Source organism: Drosophila rhopaloa, unplaced genomic scaffold, assembly GCF_018152115.1.
Source record: "Drosophila rhopaloa isolate 14029-0021.01 unplaced genomic scaffold, ASM1815211v1 contig_178, whole genome shotgun sequence".
Lineage (NCBI taxonomy): Eukaryota > Metazoa > Arthropoda > Insecta > Diptera > Drosophilidae > Drosophila > Drosophila rhopaloa.
The window spans coordinates 5,781,727-5,801,200 of record NW_025335059.1 but is presented as its reverse complement, the minus strand read 5'-3'; the positions used below and the strand labels follow the sequence as shown (position 1 = coordinate 5,801,200).

The 19,474-nt window shown below is 38.4% G+C and overlaps 1 protein-coding gene and 1 long non-coding RNA gene across 2 annotated transcripts; both read right to left on the bottom strand.

Moving 5' to 3' along the window:
* Nucleotides 1-9,502: 9,502 nt before the first annotated feature.
* Nucleotides 9,503-11,373, bottom strand: LOC108052746 (odorant receptor 67a). Its single transcript, XM_017135221.2, has 4 exons — nt 10,532-11,373; nt 9,832-10,033; nt 9,620-9,775; nt 9,503-9,563 (listed from the first exon to the last, which is right to left on the bottom strand). The coding sequence occupies exons 1-4, from the start codon at nt 11,371-11,373 to the stop codon at nt 9,510-9,512; spliced, it is 1,254 nt and encodes a 417-aa protein (XP_016990710.2). The 3' UTR covers nt 9,503-9,509.
* A 2,275-nt stretch (nt 11,374-13,648) lies between these two features.
* Nucleotides 13,649-13,999, bottom strand: LOC108052752. The gene is made up of 2 exons (XR_001769660.1): nt 13,885-13,999; nt 13,649-13,829 (listed from the first exon to the last, which is right to left on the bottom strand). It is a non-coding gene; the product is annotated as an uncharacterized LOC108052752 (long non-coding RNA).
* Between the last annotated feature and the right edge of the window lie 5,475 nt (nt 14,000-19,474).

The following is a 19,474-nucleotide window of genomic DNA, read 5'->3' as shown; positions in this document are numbered from 1 at the left end:
AACAGTTCTGAGTTCTGAGACCGAACCACTGCACTCGTACACAGGAAGAAATCTTTTAACTTTAATACCAAGTAAACACCGTCACCTTGGGATTGCAAGCAATAAATTTTAACTTAGTAAACATTCATACTTTAGTTAGATAAGTTATGTAACATTAATTAAGAAATAATTTGATCTTAACAACAATATGTTTATTTGTATAATATCTGTGTGTTTTTTTTATAAGTGGATACCTAATTTGTAAAGTAATCATAAGTGTACATTAAATTATTATTATTATTTTACATTATATTACATAAGATATACACATACGTTTTTAACTATATTGACTTAACTTTCGTTGTCTGAGATTTCAGGGCTTATTTAATTTGTTCACATATACTGGAAACTATGAAAACGATCAATCATGTTTTTCCGTGTACGAAGACTGAAAGAGGAGGAAAGGATCCAGTTCATCTCAGGGGGCAATAAAGCGCCAACAGGAGCAGCAGGAGCGGAGTCCTGGCAATGGCCCAGGCAAATATTTAAAGGCGCTAAGACGGGCAGTCAGCAGCAGTGGCGATTGGGATCGAAAAAGGGGGGATAAATGCCAGGAAAATAAGGGCGTGGTATCCCCCACTCCAGAGGCCAGATGAAATGCCCAGACAATGTGGACAGCTGGTCTTTAAAGGGGAGCAAATAAATGATTTGGCCAGCTTGCTTAAATAACAACAAATGCCAATTACAATTGCTTTAATGGGCGAGTGAAATGGGGTAGGTGGGGTGTTTGGGCAGGGAATGGAGGATTGAAGGAAATGGTCACAGAATGCACTTGGTGCTCCAGAAAACCGCAAGGATTAAGTAATTTCTGCCAGACATGCAGCAGCCGCAATCGCCAAATGAACACAAAAACTTTGGCCCAGTGAAAGAGACGGACTGAGAGTGTGCGAGGCGTATATATATATATATAAGGGGAATGGCAAGGACTCTCTGGCACTCTAATGCACTCGTGTGTGCAATAAATTGGCATATCCTTGCCAACCCACACAAACACAGACACACAAACAGAGCCAGGAAGATACACTCACAGACACAATGAGTTTTGCGTGTGCAGAGGCTGCTGTATTATGCACAGGATGCGCATAAGAATGAAAATCCTTTTGCACTTAATGGCAACACGGAAAAAGGCAACCGAAGGAGCTGCCTCCTTTTCGGGTAATATTATTTTGTGCAAAATTTCTTATTTCACCGTGGAAACTCATAAAATCCGCCGGCCCTCCTTTGTGGACTCGATGAGCTGCTGCTGGTGGCCAACAAACGGCGAGTGTCCAGCGAACTGCATCTCCTGCTGCTTAACCACTTTGAAGGCCATTAATTTGCAATGACCGTGACGTTGGGCGGAGGTCGGGGATCGGGAATTCCCGGGAAAACCCCCCAAGGAAGGAAAAACTGGAAAAGGGGTAACCAGCGAAGCATACTGGCACATCCTGGCTGGCTTCTTGTCTAGCTTGCTCCACTTTACGAGCGTTTCAGCGCCGCTCCACTTTGCACATTTATTGTTTTTAATGCATTTATACCAACTGAGGGCAAAGGGTAAATAGAAGGCGGGAAAGACCTCAGAAATTGCTCGAGCCAAAAGGAAAATTAAGCGCCTTTAAGAAAAACGGGAAAATAACATCCATCGAGAGTCGATCTGGCCTGCATCAAAGTGCAATATATACGAACATTATTTATTTAAGCCTCACACACTCACGCAGAAACTTCCTGAGGGGAAAAAAGAGAAATCGGGCCCTGCAGGATGGAATGCTAAGATGCTGACATACGTAGATGCTGAGATTGCATGCAATCTGCTTTGCCAGCGAATTTCTTCAGCGAATGCAGCTAATGAAGCCGAGTGAGTCCTTGTGGCGGGATGTGCCAAATCTATCTAAATATTCCCGTTTCCCAGCACAACCAGAGTGATTAAATGTGGTTGCGGGTAGCCCCTGGGATTTTTAAAGAAAAATAGCAAAAAGGACTGGAAAATAGAAAGTGTTTGAGTAAAGGAAAAACAACAGTACCATCTATTGTAATTACTGACCAAATGATATAAAAATCACTGTCGGAAAATATATTTTACTGAGTGTTAAGTTAATTGATTGTATTTTCCCATTTTGAAGATTTTTAATCCTTGTAAACAATGTGTGTTTCAAACTCTATATTTAAAAGACTGTGTATTATTTTGTGGTATTGGGCAAGAAATTAATGTATTAAAAATTACTAACTATATTAAATCAACATTAGCTCAAAGAAAATTCATTTACTTTTATCTAATTACCCTTGCCCAATTTCCTGTTCATATCGGACCATAAAGTATACATTTATGTTGTGAAACCTTATCAACTTGTTATAGCTATTAAGACTCTTTGTTTTAATGGGTTTCTTCCAGTGAAAAGTGTGGAGAAGTGAAGTGAAACCATAGTGGGTGAGTATTTTCTTGAATTGACTTTATCCGCTTCGCTTTTAGCTGTTGTCCTGCCAGATGCCGACCATTCCTGGCAATCAGGCGCAACGACTTCCGTCGCCGCATGGAAACCGCAATTGAAATGTTTTCATGGCGGCAACTAAAAATTGTCATCGGGATTTTCATTACCTGCGGCCAAGTTGGCTTCTCGGCCACGTTTTATTAAAGATGCTGAACCACACACAAGCCATTCAACACCCAGTCAACACCCACACCCGTAGGCATTTGGCATTGGAGCTTAATTAAGTTTGTGCCACGCCCCCTCGACCCCCCCCTCAAAATCAGTTGCAGGCGCCGAGGAAAACCAAATCCCTTTATCAACAGAAAATGGCGTGAAAAAAAATGCAATTAGTGTTGCACTCGCTACCCACGCCTTGCGTTTAATTGCGAACTGCGGTGAATTAAATCATTTTCAGGGCGGCATCTTAAAGCCTTCAAGGAAAAGCTGGCGCAAAGGATGGCGGCCAAAAGGTACCCCATCTAACAACAACAAACCGCAGTGGGGCCAAAAGGAAAATGCATAAGAAAGTAAGCAGCGAATGGAAAACGCAAAATGGAAGTCGGAGAAAGTGGAGAGAGATTTGTAGACTGCATTTTTAATTACACTAAAAGCAACTGAGCAGCAGCCGAGTAAATGACTGCTCCTTTTGGTTTTTCCCCTTCAGATAATTTCAAAGCTCTCCTTATCATTAGAAAGAGGCTTTCACCTGATGACCATGCATATACTAGCATGGTGCACCTGAAGTAAAGATAATTGTTTGAAAGTCTTGAAAATATTAAATTATTAACGGGCTATTCAAATTACTTTAAAGAAGATACGACAGAAATACCTTTAAGAGTACAATTAGTTTTTCAAGTGCTTTTAGGACCACACAACTATTATCTTGACCGCATCTGTATGTGTATGGGAAACAGAGATTAGCATAAAGATGCGGCCAAAGAACAACTGGCAAATAGAAAGTTGTAAAAGCAAACACCATTAAGCACATCAACTGGAAAATGTCGAGAAACTCATTTCATCTATGACACAACACGAACCAGAAAGCACCACAAAAAAAGCGAATAAAAATCAAATTGGACACAGGACAACAAAAACAGGAATGTCCAGCATTTTGGGTGACCAGAACTTGTAATATAAGACAAACAAGGGGACGACAATAACAAAATGTTGTTCTTTAAATGGCACAAAATGTTTTCGAAGCTTATTTTTCATTTGCTCGTTGCGCCGCACAACAAAAAGGATATCGAAGGATATGGCCAGGACAACGCAAGACAGCATAATGTGCAGGCGAAACAAGGAGGGCAAACAAAAAATTTACAAAATATAAGAAAAATAGCTGAAGAGATAGTGAAACACCAGCAGCAGGAAAATGGGAGGGGGGGGGGAAACAACCAACGACAACGAGCGGCAAATAAAAATAAACAAACATGGCAAATAAAATGAAAACAAAACTCCATAAAAATGTTTTTTCTGGCCCGACGAAAAAGTTAAACATATAACAGGCGAATGTTTATGCACATGCGAGAGTGGCCATTCCCCTGCCCCTATTTCTATTCCAATCTAGCTAGTTTTTTCTCTGCGTGTATCTGTGTGTTTTTTGCAATTTCCCACCCGCTTTTTTCTTGCATCCCCCACTTACATTCCGTTCTATTGCTTGATGTTTTTTTGCAGTTTACTGCAGTTTTTACAACACAAATCGAAATTGTCATCCATTCGCTCAATTTGTCGTCTTGGGCGCGACCTCGTCAACACACCACCCCCAAATGCAAAGGCGCCCATCCACTGCCACGCCCACTGGCTCTTATGCATGTGCCCCGCCCACTTGCTTGTGCTTGGGAGCGTCTTTATGCTTGGTTACACAAATGCCGTAGAAGCCATTTTGCTCATTTCTTTTCCCTCTATCTGCTGCTTTCCTTTTTCCAGCCAGCCAGCCCGCAATCTTTTATTTTTGCTAGTTTGCCAATCTAATGGCAAAAAAAGGAAATCCAAGAAAAAAGCATCCCGAACTTTGCTCTGATCCATTTTATATGGAATATATATACCCTCGCACTCGCACCGAACTTGTTTGCGAACGTAATGAAGCGGAAATTCGCTGGATGGCATATGTTAGGGCACAGGAATTAAATCAGAACTCAACCAATTGACCCTCCAGGTAATTGTGCTCCAAGTGACATCGGGAATTGCATGTCGCAGCCTTGGGCTTTATTTTAATGGATATATTCTCGTCCGAATAATGAGGAATGTATTAGTTGATAAACATCATATATAGTATATAAATAACTAACCACTTGCAGTAGGAATTTAAATTTAGGCACTTTATTTGTATAAAGTAAAGATATAATATATAAAGTAAAGTACAATAATCTTTTATTCTTTAGATTTCATCTAGATTTTATCTAGCTTTTATATTTTTTATTTTATATTTATATTTTTTACATAGTAGCTATATTTTAAGGTTTAATAATTTTATAATTTATTCGTGTGAGCACATTACATAAATTTGAAAACATTTAAATTGTTTCCTAATCATAAAACATTTTTAAATATTAACCTGATTATTTGAAAGCATTGTCATTTCCTTTATTAGGAATTAAAGAGCTAAATCACCCTTACAGTTAATCAAATACTCATGTAAAACAGTATAGAGCTTAACAAGCATGCAAAGATAATATAAAGCAGGGCTCTACATTAGCAATTAAAGCATTTTAATTAGACAATTACACGTTGTATTTAAGCAAAACACGAATTTGCAATTGAAATTGCACGAATCCATGTATGCCAAAACAATAACAGGCTTTTTGTAATTATTGGATTATGAAGATTCCATCCAGCCGATTGTCTTCACCGAGAGAGATAATGTAAAATTAACAAGTTTTCAGTGGATAATTGTGCATTAAGCCATCGGTATCCCAAAGGGCCCAGCCGTTCGAAGCAATCACGTATCGATGCACTGCAAAGTAAGTTGATCCTCATACGCACTCCACTTCCCAAATTGGGAATACATAAAATTACGGCGAAAATAAAAGGATTTTCCTTGGGTAAATGCTCTTTGGGCCATGTCAGCGATGATAATATAAAGTTTGCACAATTGCCGTCAAGACACTCAACGACGTCATTAACAGGGTGGCGCCATGGGATGATGCTGGGGAAAATTGTCGGGGAAATTGGGGGGAAAACGGGTACGAAATTGGCGTATTGCTTAATGGCCAGCAGGCGCGACTGGCGCATGGAAATTATGGACGACTTTTGCACAACTCAATTAATGAAAAGTAAACATCCGGGGCACAAAGGATTCGCAATCCATGGGCCCAAATCGGAGGGTATGGCATAAGGGTCAGAACACAATGCAAAATTAATTAGCTTACTTCACTTAAGCGCTGGCAATTTGAGTGCATCCTATTTCCCCAGAATCCCCATCATCATGGCAGTTGTCCTTGGCATCCTTCGTCTGAATTTCCGACTGGCATGCCGTAAAGTAATTTGCATTTCAGGCTAATGCCATTTGCATGCGCATATTCCGATTACAATTTAGTTAAACTTGCCGCCTCCTCCCCGACGATTTCCTAGCCTTGCCTTTTCTAGTCCTGAAATTTTCAACGAACAAACTATTGACAATGAACTAATTGCTATTGTTGCCGTCTGGGGACATATTTCGACTGCAAATAAACTCGTTGCTAAAGCGAAAGTCACTGCCAGAGACAGAGACAATGATGGGGAAATGGAGGGAGGAGGAAACAAGGAGGTTTTGGCCCTAGGCAGCTTTAACTGCAGCTCGTTTGCTGTCATCGTTATGCCCCCAAAATCTGCTCCGCCTGCCTCCCATTTGGCCACTCAAATGTCTCAAGAGTCTCGCCGTCCTTTGACTGCCTGACTGCATCCCAATCCCCGGCAATGGCTCCCGACATACGCCACACTCTCCAAATCGCAAACAATTACTTTTTGAAGTAGTGCACAGGCCCCCCGCCTGAGAAGGGACCTCGAACCTGGACGGGCGGACCCACTGCATCACCTGTGCCACTCACCTGCGCCACATTGATCTAGCCCCATGCCAAATGCCAGATAACGAACCATCGACGGAATGCCTGCAGCACGAACTTCTGACAGGACGCATGGACACAGTGTGTGTAAGGTGATTACGGGTGGGTGGGGAAGTCACTAGTGTCGTGGACGCAGGACAAGTTGTGGATACAGGGATGTCCCTGAAAGGCTCAACTACTTTAAAACATCCCATCGTTTTTTATGGTCATCTCTTTGGACAGTTTTTTAATTCTAATTGAAATGAATGTATCCTTAAAATATTTTATTACTCATTTTAGTTAACAAAAATATATTAAAGAATTAAGTCCATTGTTTACGGATTAGCTAAATATAAATTTATTAAAAATTTTTAAATTATTGTGTACAGTTTTGTAGAAATATCTGAGCAAATAAAAACAAACCATTAGATTTGAATTATAACAACTCTTCCATTTAATTTTAATAATTATTATAACTTTTACAATTCTGAGCACTATTTTAATAGACAGTTTTAACACATTGTCTATTAGTTTTACAGAATCTGCATATGTGGAACATCTACTTAAATAAAAATAAATTTACAAAGAGGGTTTGTTGTAATTCTAGGAAAAATGTAATGTATTAAATGTTTCAAAAGCTCTTGCTTTATTTCAATAAAAAAACAATAAGAATACATGGTGAGAAATAAAACCTAAGCCTTAAACTTCATTTAAGAATATTAAGAATATTGTTTCATAATAAGACAAGTACATTTATATCGAAATAAAATGAATAAAAATACTTTTCTATTTCCCTATTTAAACATTTTTAGGGACTTCCCCCTCCGATGAAAGAACTTTATTTTTTTTTTGGCTGCAATATTTTGTGCAGAACCCACTGTAGCTCCAGCCATCGCCTTTGATAGCACACATCCAACACATCAGCACGGTCTGGCGTTGCCGACCTGAGAACTTTTGCCAGCAATATTTTATAATTAAAATTTCAAATGCTCGCTGGAGGGAAGAAGGAAGTGGGTAAGTCGGGCCAAAGCGGCGAATGAGCAACAAAGCGAATTGAGTCCGGGTTCCGGAGATCTCATCGATATTGGCAAACGGTGGGATGGATTTTCCCCCAATGGTTTTCCGCCGCGCTTTTCAATTGCAATCGCTGTGCTTCTGTCTGCTGGTGAGGGGAAATCGATGGTGGATGTGAGAGCTTGAAATTGTTCTCCGGACGCCGAGCAATATATAACTAAGTATTCAATATGGTCGATTCGATTTTATGGTCAAGGCACTTACCAAATAGTTGCCAGCCATTAAAACAGGAATTTAGCTGGCCATAAAAGAAACTGCGAATAGCCGGGAAATTTAATGACTGCCGCGGAATTTCGAGAATCACTCGACCCGCCAATCAGCTGATAATGAACTGCAGTCCCACCTGTTCTCACCTGTGAGCTGGAATCAAGTACAATACCAATTACGAGGCTGAGAAATCTGGCTCCGTCGCTTATCCTTTGACTCTGGCTGTGGGCCGGGTAAGCCCAACCAAGTTTCTCAAGTATTTATGAACTTTGTTAACAGGCCAAGAATTACAAACTTGTGAGCGAGCAAAACTTCTGAACTGAATGAGAAATTGTGTGCAAAAGCGACAGTGTTCGTTGCTTCCTGTTTCTTGTGCTCCTGAAAATGAATTAAATGGCCACGCCCACACAGAAGTGAAGGGAAATTTATTATATTCAGTTAGGTAAGCAAAAAAAATTCGTCACAGAGATGTATGAGGTACCTGTTCTTAGTAAGAAGTAAAGTGTATTGCATATGACTGAAGGTTGTTCATAATATTTTTCAGGCTACATCATTTAAGAAATATATTTTATTCGTGATATAAATAAAATATATATATGTAAATTTCAATATTGTTAGCAAAGCATTAAAAAAAGCACAGTAATTATACAATATTTATATATCACAGGTACGATTCAGATAAAAATATTTAATAAAAAAAAATATTGAAATTGAACAATATAACATAAACATAAACAATACAACAAATTTTATTTAATTTAAGTAAAATAAGTTCTTTAAATATTTTATTTATAGATTAGCAAAAGTATATACGTTGAATAAATACAAAGGTATTAATAAGGAAAAAGTTTCAGTATAAAATTATTTGAGATTACTATTGTTAGGAATATTTGATGCAATTGTCAACCATTGAACCTAGTTTATTTGAAGAAATAAGTACTAAAACTTTTTCTTGTATCTGTGACTAAGTTTCCCTACGAGTACAGAGGAATATTTACCTAGATATTTTCCATCACTGGTCCACGCTCACAGGTGAGCTGTGAAAGGTGCACTAATTGCCAGCCAGTCGCCGGGACAAGTTTACGGCCAAGGTAAACGCGGCCAAGCTCAGTAAGGCCAAAGTTCAACGTGGCTCAAGTTTTTCGACCGTGGCACGCCTTCTTTTGCATGTGTGTGCGAAGGTTTTGCCTCTTTGGGGCTTCACCTTGTGCAACTTTTTCCTCTTTGCCCCTGTGTTTGTGTTCCTTTTCCCGCTTTGAACTCAGGCTGCACTCTTTTTTGTTTACATTCCAGTGATGTAGCTTAAAGTCGCCCTAGTCGGCATTTAAAATTGCTCCTTTTTACCAGGCTTACTGCTGGTTATTCCGCACTTTCCCACGTTAATCATTTTTCATCTTTGCAGGTGATCTAATTAAAGTCGCATAAACCACGTTAGCCTAATTAAAAAGTTTATCGTCATGTTGTGAATAACAGCGAAAAAGTATTAAAAAGTTATGCGTGGCAATAAACATTTACATTTTACTATCTGAAATATATTTCATATTGTTAGGGCAGGTGCATATTTTGAAAAGTTGGCTTAAGTAAAGCTAATATAGGGTTCAATAGTTGCGGTTTTAATTATGATATTATGCTTGTGGTTATTCACTTGCATTTTTAATACAGATATTAATTATTATTATTTGTAGATTATTTAGCTGACTCTTCTGCTTAACTTTGGGAAATCTTCCATTTACTGATACATCGTCCGAATCGCACAGAAGAATTTATAAGACATTTGCAGAAACTGTGGAAAAATAGACAAATAAATTAAATATGTTTAAAAAAACTACAATAACGTACGGAACTCATTGTTGTAATGGAGACGTCTAAGAAAACCGTCGCTTTTAGACACACCGGTTTTTGAGACCTAAGAATCAGGAAAATGAGCATCTTGCGAAAACGCGAATCGGCTTGCATCCAATTCATGTCGTAGACAGCATAGGACACCCTCGCACTCTGAAAAATATTTTAATTAAAGGGGCTTTCCCAATAATCTTCAACAATCAGCAAACCGCATCGATCAACATTTGGCTGAATAAACAGAGTAGGTATATCTCAATCAGTGCCGATACCAGGATAAGCAGCAACTTCACGAATCGATCCGGACTCATTCCAAGGGTCATTTGGAATCCCACAAAACAAACGAGCATCGAGGACGAAGCAAAATTCACTAGCAGCGGGATGCCAAAAACCTCGTTCATTACTTCCGTGAGCCTGCATAAGTTTGAAAATAAAAAAAATTTTAATTTTAAATGAGAAGAAATGGGGTTAGCTTCGGTAAGTCAAAGTTTATGTACGCTTGCAGTAAAAAAAACAATGTATTAATCATGTATACATTTTGAATGTTTATATATACTCTTTTAAAATGTCTTTATCTTTCTATATTATAGCAGATAGAATTAAGGATAATAGGATTCAATACAATATTATTGGACTAAATAAAAAAAACCGTAGAATTAAGGATAATAGGATTCAAAACAAATGAATATATGAAATAATGCTACATATCGAGGTCGAAGGGTATATATTGAAGTAAAATAAGTTATACCATATTTCTTAACTTTCTTAATCTTTACTGCCAAATGATACAGCAGTTCGATTTCTGCAATAATATACAAATAAATAAGAAATAAAAAAATGTTGTTCATTAAAATAGGGGTGCTTTAGAAATGCAGAATTTGATTGCAGAAAAATAATGTCTTAGCCCCTCACTCAAAAATTTGGTTGTGATAGGCAATCAATGGCTTCAGCTCCTTCAGGTCCTCTTCAGCACCTGTCTCGGATCCAGAACTGTTTTTCACCTGAAAGTTCTTGAGAGCCAGAGTTAGGCGATCGAAGTGCATGATCACCTGCATGGCCACGGAGAAGATCATGAGGTCAGCGGAAATGTGACCACAAGTGGCCATATATCCCGCTACCGTCTGCGACAGGTAGGTCACGTAGAACAGCCAGCTGTCCTTGTAGTTCCAAAGAGCCATGTCCACGAAGGGCAGGGTTTGCTTGGCGTTCGGTGAGTTGAGAAGAGAACGAATGGTGTACTGGAGGATTTCGAAAAGGTTGTATATCACAACCAAGCTCGTGTAGAGCAGTCCAAATCCCTTGGTAAACCGATGACAGCGCTTCAGGTAGTAAGCGACTGCATATTCCTCCTGCTCCTTTGCTCGCGGAGGCGGAAAGTTCGACTCCAACTGCTTCACCAGAATGGTCATCTTGCTTTTCCGAATCATCACCGAGATGAACTTCATGGCACCAACGACAGCAAAACCGGCATAGCCCAGCACCATGGTGGCATTAAGGAAGTTCTCGTTGTTCCGAAAGGAAACTACCACATAAAGGCATTCCATTGAAAACCAAAAGAGCAAGTTGGTTATCTGATAGACGAAGTACAAGTGGAAAAGGATTCCACGTTTCTTGTCGCCAATCGAGGAGTCGTAGGGTTCCAGGCCAACGGTGTTGTAGTAGATCACTGGTAGCCTTAAAAAATCCTTGACCGTTGGATACACTTTCTTCGAATCTTCAACGGGATCGACCTTCCTAATTGACTTGATACCCATGACGGATGCAACTCGATTGCACATTTGAGTGGAGGGCTTAAGCCATGAGCCTTTTATAGTTTCAGTTTCAATTATGAACTTGAAAAGGCTTGCACTGAGCCAAATATTGTCCGACAGCACTTAGTCTAAATTTGTAATACTTAGTCAACATAATAATTGATTTAAAATTTTGAAAGCAATAAGAATTATAATTGTAGTGTCCAAGTCCTTTTTAATAAATAAAATTAAACAATGCTTACTTTTCCATATTATGACATCATATAAGTCTCATTAAAAATAAAGATCCAAATAAAATTAAACAATATAAAAAATGGTGCTTATTTTAAATGTATTGTTTTTTGAATACGGAACAATGACGAGCATACCATTATTTCGTTAAGTGTCAATTTAAATTATTACCTTGTCATTCCTCCACGTAATCTTTTGCACAGCAGGGACAATATTGATTCTAATGGCACAAAATCAATAACCACAAAGGGCCTAGTTACACAGGGAAACAAATTTAGATAATTAAACTATTTTAAACTAAGAAAATAACTTATTGATTAGTTGTATCTTTAAAATTGCTTAACAGATTATTAACAATGTGTTCAGCCTTCGTCTTTAACTTATCGTTTTTAATTAAAACGAGACTTGGGTCTCATGAAAAAAAAATTCTTAGTTTCATTTCATTTTTAGAAGCCCGTTTTTTTCCAGTGTGAGCCCAATTTACTATCTAATGGTTTTCAGAAGAATTTTCCCTAGGGAACCTTTTGGGTGTTTTTATTGGCACCGCTTAATAAATATTTTACAAACTATAAATACCCAATGTTATATTAAATCCGCAAATGGTCGAACAGGCCTTACTGAATAAACCAAAAACACATTTCTATGGTAAAACCAATATATTAAACCATAAAAAAAACAAAGAAACTTTTTCACATCTCTGCTGTGAAACCTCGGGATCTAAAATGAGATGCTAAAATATATTTACTATTAATTTTGGATAATTTTTCGGAGTTTTTGAAATAATTAGAATAGATCATGTAGTTCCTTGGAAACCCAATGTTCATGCTAACATATAGTCAGATGAACATGACTAGATGATCTGAGTTTTCGGTATTGATCATGAATTCAATATACCCCTTAACTCTTAATTTAAGATTAATGCCTTGACATTAAGCTTGTGGTTTTCTCTAGTCAAGAGTGTTTTTATTCGCACGACTCATTTAATAATGATATACGAGAAAAAAAGTTACCTTGACCTAAATTGCGCCGATATCAAAAATATATTTAATTTATACTAATTTATTTAAATTAATAGTGCCAAAATTTAAAAGAGTTATTTTTGAAGTGTAATAAATCACAGAGGAGATTACAAATTGAGACAACAATTTTAGATAGCCAGCTCGACGATGTTAACAGGCGGCAACGCTGCGTGGCCGTTATGTAATTTAATCGAATATCACGCATACGCCCCACTTAGCGCCGTCGCAAAGTGCAGGCAAAGAAACGAGGAGTGCTCGCAGAGGAGGATGAAGACTGCTAAGGCGAGGAAGGAAACGCACTTGAGTGCAGCTTATTTTCCTAGGCTTGCATAATTTACGAGCATTTTCATTGATGATGGCAAGCTGAACGGAAAGGCAGGCGAGCAGCTTAACCCGGGACACTTTGGGCCAGGTAAAAGTCGGAGCAGCTCCCTGGAGAGTCCTGCCGAAAGGCAGCGAGAGCGAGCGAGAGACACGCACTCTGCACACACACTGCCACACTCGCACTCACAGCCACTCACTCGGATAGATACAGATTCAGTCACTTAAATTAGCCTTAAGTTGGCTGCAACGAGTGTTTTGCTTAGCTGCTTTGTGCACTCGGATAAGTGCCAGGAGCCGCCTGCTCCTTTTCCAAATACTTTTCCATCTCGTCCTGCAACAAACTATCAACTGCACAACTCCATGCAAAACTCATGAGCTATGCTGTGCATAAGCTGCTGCTCATGCATATCCTAGTTGCATATTTCCCCCCTCTTTTTTATTTTTTATTTATTTTTATTTTTTTTGCCTGACATGTCCAAGTTTGTGACTTGACTGAAGCTAAAAGTTTGCTGCCACCCAATCTCCACTGCCGTCCCACTTGATTACAAGCTTTTTATTAACTGCCCGAAAGCAATTTGAATATGCTCATGCTGTTGTCAATCCAGTTTCAGGTTCTTTTTTTGTTGCACGCCTTAAAGCATTTTATGTGAGCAAAAAGCATATTAAGCAGCATAAGTGCATAATATGGTCCGTACTTGAACAGATAAGAGAACCAAAATGCAAAAGCATTGTTTTATTACAAGCCTTATTACAGCTCTCCATCGATGTATCCATCCTTAATGAGGCTTGTCAAAGTCGCATTGGGTATTTAAGGCGAGTCCTTGGGGCAATATCTTTTCTTGCTCCTGGTGCACTCCTGCATTTTCAATTTTGTTAAAACAAGAGCTGGAATAAAAGTAGTGAAAAATATGAAACATGGAAAGCACTACATGCACCTTACCGATGCATTCAGGTGTATCCAACTTAGAGGAGAGCTTTGGCCTCCTACTTGAATTAATTCTTGGACACAACAGGAAAGAATAATACACAATATTTAGCTATTATTTATCATTGTTTTTTACAATAACAAATTACCACAAGGTGTTTTGATTATAAGATAAAAGCATGATTAATAGCATGTTGTAATTTTTGTTGAATTCAGCATAAAATGAACATATAAGATTAGGAATTCTTCAGAGCTTATTTAATAATTCAGCAAGCCACAAAATAGAAGGCTTTAAAAGACACTTATCACTTTGGACTTTAGACATAAATAATATTTTTCACTTAAAATCATGGGCAACTCTCAGAAATCGAAATGTCAGTGCGTTTTAATTCCACAAATGATTAATGTATCTTTCGGCTCTTCCAATGAAATGAATATTTATTTAATACATTTTAAAAAAATCTAAAGTGTGTGAGAAATTCGAAGAAAGCTGCGGACTTTTTAGATATTTTTTCTTAGCTTACAGACATGAAATCAAGCTGCGTTCACACACACTCCTCACACATACACTCTCAGCCGGGCACCCACACAGCTACATGTGCCGGCACCCAGGACCAATGTTAAAGGCTCGATTATGCTCCCAGCGGGCTGCGCTGGCTGCCATCGGCCAAGTTTTATTATCAGCCTCGCCAGGAGACAAGAAAAAGCAACAGCAACAATAAAACTCATAAAATATGTTTGCCATCAGACTCCAACTCACACAGTGAAATACAATGGTGGGCAAAATAACAGAAATGAACTCTAGATATAATTTAATATATATATATATATATTTAAAATGAGGAAATAGAGTAAAAATATTTTAAAATCATATGATATGTTGGCTTTAAAAAAATTAAAATATTATTTTATTTCATTCAAAATGGTTATCTAAACCAATTGTATAGTAACATTTTAACCTTAAAAACATTTTAATTTTAATTAATAAATATTATTAATATATTGTCATTTTTTGTTGACTTAGAAAATATTTTTTCGTTCTTTTTTATGTTCTTGGTGTTTATATTAATATTAATTTGCCAAACCCAAAGTAAGCTATTTACATTTCCTTATACATTTGGGATTGCAGTTTCAAATCAAATCAACAAAAATGCATAGTTTCACTGCTTTATGACAGCCCATATCTGATATAGACCAATTAAATGTAAAATTCACAAAAAAAATTTTAATTAAAGTAAAAATCCTATTATTTTTGTATGACTGTATTTAGGCAGGCTGCAAGGCACATTTCGTATTTGTATTTGCTGCTTTATTCTTCATTTAACAGCACGCCCCACGGGAGGTGGGTGGCAATGTGGCGCCCACCCACCGCGACCTTTGTTTCGCGGACCACTCGGCGCTGGCCTTTTTATTATGCGCTTCTTTTGGGCTTATTATGTTCTGCCTTTACACTCATTTAAACCATTTTACAGTAATTTTGCTTATGGCTAATTTTAAGCTATTGCCCCATGACCGCCGAAGGAAAATTCACCACCCCCAAGCACCACCACCCCCACCACTGCCACCTGCCCTGCGGTTTTCTTTGAGCCTTTTCACGTTTTCTGGCCTCCTCTTTTTTTATGACAGCTATTGCTCCGTGGAGAATCCATTCCCGCATTTTACTTCAATTCATTTCGCTTTGTTTTTCGGTCCTAACCGCAAAAGTATTCGGTTAATTTATTATTTATTCAACTTTTGGCATCCATTAGCCGGCCAAAAACTTTCACTTTATAAATTGACAATTTGTTATGTGTCTCTCATCGTTTTCTATTATTTATCTGTGATTTTCCCCTTCACCTCGCAGCCGAATGAAATTATTATCTATTTTTCATATCGAGCAGTGGGAATTGGGGAAATCTCAGTGGCTCTCTGGCGCCTTGCATAATTTAGGGGCTGGCATAAAAATTAAACATTAAGATGGCTAAGGCAACGGCAACGGCACACTAAGCCGAGATCTCTGTCACTTTAGGTGCGGAAAAGAATTATGGATCTGTGCGGGATTTGTTTCGAAACTTGTGCAGCTTAAACGCTGTGCTGGGGTTAAGCTGTCGTGCGGCTGGAGCAGACGGAGAAAAGGCAGGAGCAACAAGGATGCTGTGGGAAAAACAATGAGAAGTGCCACAAAAGCCGCACGGCCCGGCAACAAATTCTAATATTGCTTTTGTTCCTTCTGCCGGCTCCTTGTGTTCCTCGGCCAGTTGGGCACGCACTTCGTCCAGTTGGCTTCAAATTGAGTTGTGAGCATAAAAAACCGGGCAAAATGCTCTGGGGGCCAGGCGCCAATGCGGCAAAAGTCAACTGCTGCTGCAGAGGCATTCGACGAAGGACACTGGACAATAAAGGATGCTGCACAGTGAAAAAACACTTGTGTTTTCCATGAATTAAATATTTTATATTATTACACTATGTGGCATACAAATTAAAAGTTGGCTTAAAGTAGAGTCTTCTTTGACTATGTAAAAATAATTGTATCTGTAACATTTCCTAAAAAAGACAAAACAAAAAAAAAATAAACATTTTAAAGGTATTTTCTAAATAAAGTAAATGCTGGTTTTAAATTATTTATTATTTATTTATCAAAATAAATGTACTTTCGGAATTCCTTAGTAAAATTTATATTTTCAGCAATGCGGGTCATATTTGTAGTAGAAAAATCATTTTAAGACTAATCAAATTGTTAAAAGTTATCATACTTTTTTTAGTGTGTGCTCAAAGTCTGTTGTCCAAGTGGCAGTGTGAAGATATTTATGGCCGATGTCCTGGGAGTAGTAGATGGTGTCTACTGTGCCGGCCATCGAGCGCTTGCCTTGAGCTCCGCTGGTAAGCCGTTTAGGTTCAATCTCAATGGGGTCGAGGTCGGTCGTTTGCCGCCAACGCGTCGTATGAGTGATATGTATGCAGTCAACAATCCAATTTAATGGCTGCTTGTAATTTCCTTGCAACTGATGTCAGAGACACTGCCGTGGCTAACCAGTTAATTTGAGCGAAGAAAACGTTCATTATATTTTAGTATGACACTCAAAAATCTTTTTAATGCATCAAGATACTCTCGATTAAATATAAGGCAATATTTTAGTACTTGTATACCCTCACATTTAATTTATTGCATTACACATTATGCACTTTAAAGGGAACCTTTAAACAATTGACATATTTAACACCCATTAGCAACAGGTGAAAGCTAAAATTTAGCCAGTGCTTAAGCGTCTGTCACATGCCATTTATTTTTGCTTCGCATTCAATAAAGAGCTGTTATAATTTGGATGGTGTGCAAAAGCGCAAATAATCCCACGTGCGAAGCTGGCAAAAGCTTACGTTTAGTAATTGAATTATGCAAATCATTTCATAGCTATAAAATATGTGCGGCTTTTGAGTAAATAATGTAGCAAATCCAAATTGTATGAGGTAACTAGTTAATTAAACTTTTAGGGTTGGCCAGGCCCAGCCTCATCATTTTTAGGATTTAACAGAAATCTAATGTTGCATAATTAGTATTTTAAATATTTCAGAATAGAATTAATAGTTAATGAATTTGTTGTTTCTTTAATTTGTTATTTTTCTCTTTTTTTGATAACCAATTTAGACAATTACATTAAAAACTAACCTTGCAAGTAAATTTTACCTTAAGTCGAAATCACAGATTAAATACAATTTGATGCCCTCGTTATTGGCATTTCCCTGAAAGGCGACTACTTCATCCGATCCGCTCACATGATAAACCCCCGATAACGCCACGGAAGAGGGGCAAACACTTGAAATCCACTACGGAATGTTAACTGCACTTGCAGCATGTGGCACCATTCAATTCCATGTGCAATTGCTGGCTTAAGCAAAGTGGGGGACGAATGGCAGAATTACTAGTGCCACATTCCGGGACTTAACAAATCACCTGAGACAAATAGATATAAATAGATATATATACCTTCACCTGACGCGTTGTTTACACCACTTACGAAAGAAAATAAACGCATTTCAAGCTAATTAAACAATAAAAGCGCAGAGGGTGCCCGCCCCCGAAAAGCAAATGGAATAACAAAGCAAATAAAAATGGAGTTGGTGGGACGGGGCGGTTGGGTAATTCAGCAAATAAAAGTGCACGGCATTGGCATTAGTTGGTGGGCGTTTTCTGGGGGCGTGGCATACCTCCACCGCCCATCCTCTGACAGCTGACAAACTCGCGAGCGTAAAACTCTGGAGCGCACAAAAGTAGGCTACAAAGACAGCAGCGATGCAATACGATTCCGACGACGTGGCACAATGATGTTGCAATTTAATTTGTATTGTCGGCGGGAACGGAATGGAGATGGAGACGGAATGGAATGCTTGCCACCGACACAATTGCACTGACGGCAAAGAGAATGCCGTTTCTGGTGATGATCACGCTGACGATGATGAGAATGGCGATGGCCATGCCGCGGCTGATGAATCCACTTAGATGTCGGGCGCCTGGCAACGACAGCAGCAACATCAACTTGCACAGTAGCAACAGCAGCAGCAGCCAGAGTGTCGCTTAATTGAACAGCCAAAGGACGAAATGACAGACAAAGACGAAGCAGGCGCACTGCACGTGGACATGGGGGTGTGTTCTTTGCATGTTAACTACACAAACTGCAAATTAAATTGGCTCAAAAAACACTACTAATTTACGCGGGCTTAGATTAAAGTTTGGAATCATTTAATTTCTGGCAAACGCTCTTTAAAATTTCCTTGGTGAACTCTTTCTCAATATATATTTTATTTTAAAGCAAGAATACAGGGGTGGTCAAAAGTATTTGCAACACAGTTTTTGAATGAGTAAAACTAGTCATGATTTTTTCGAAAAAAAAAAATGACAATAAACAAATTATCACTTCAAGGGTAGACACTTCTCTTAAATTTAAAGAATCACTTAAAACCGAATCAGGAAACACCTTTTAAAAAATATTAAATTTCATAAAAATATAAAAACTTTTTTATAAAATCTTTTAACACAAAAGTATTATTAACAAGAGAGAACGCTATAGTCGGGTGCCCCGACTATCAGATACCCGTTACTCAGGTAAAGGGAGTGCGAGTGAGATGGAGATAGAAACTTTGATCACGCATAACTTTTTAACGAATGGTCCGATTTGAAAAATTTCTTCTACATTTCGATAGGTATTGATAAACACAATAAAACTGCATTTTTACTTTTCCGAAATATTTAAATGTATCGTATATAAGCGATTGTGGGCGTTTAAGGGGGCGTGGCACCTTTTTGAAACAAACTTGCGCTGCGTAGGAACTCCAAGAATCTGCATGCAAAATGCCAATCTTCTAGCTTTTATAGTTTCCGAGATCTCAGCGTTCATACGGACAGACAGACAGACAGACGGACAGACAGACGGACAGACGGACAGACGGACATGGCTATATCGACTCGGCTAATGACCCTGATCAAGAATATATATACTTTATAGGGTCGAAAACGCTTCCTTCTAGCTGTTACATACTTTTGCACGAATACAATATACCCTTTTACTCTACGAGTAACGGGTATAAAAATTGACAGTATTCCAGAGCTGAGACGTACATCAAAAGAGACCTA

Bases quoted from the DNA above. Each gene is read 5' to 3' on its own strand.
- LOC108052746 (XM_017135221.2), bottom strand. From the start codon at position 11,373: ATGGGTATCAAGTCAATTAGGAAGGTCGATCCCGTTGAAGATTCGAAG. The intron at 10,034-10,531 runs GTGAGGGGCTAA...AAACTTATGCAG, and splicing joins TATCACAACCAAATTTTTGA to GCTCACGGAAGTAATGAACG. The intron at 9,564-9,619 runs GTACGTTATTGT...ATTTTTCCACAG, and splicing joins CCATTACAACAATGAGTTCC to TTTCTGCAAATGTCTTATAA.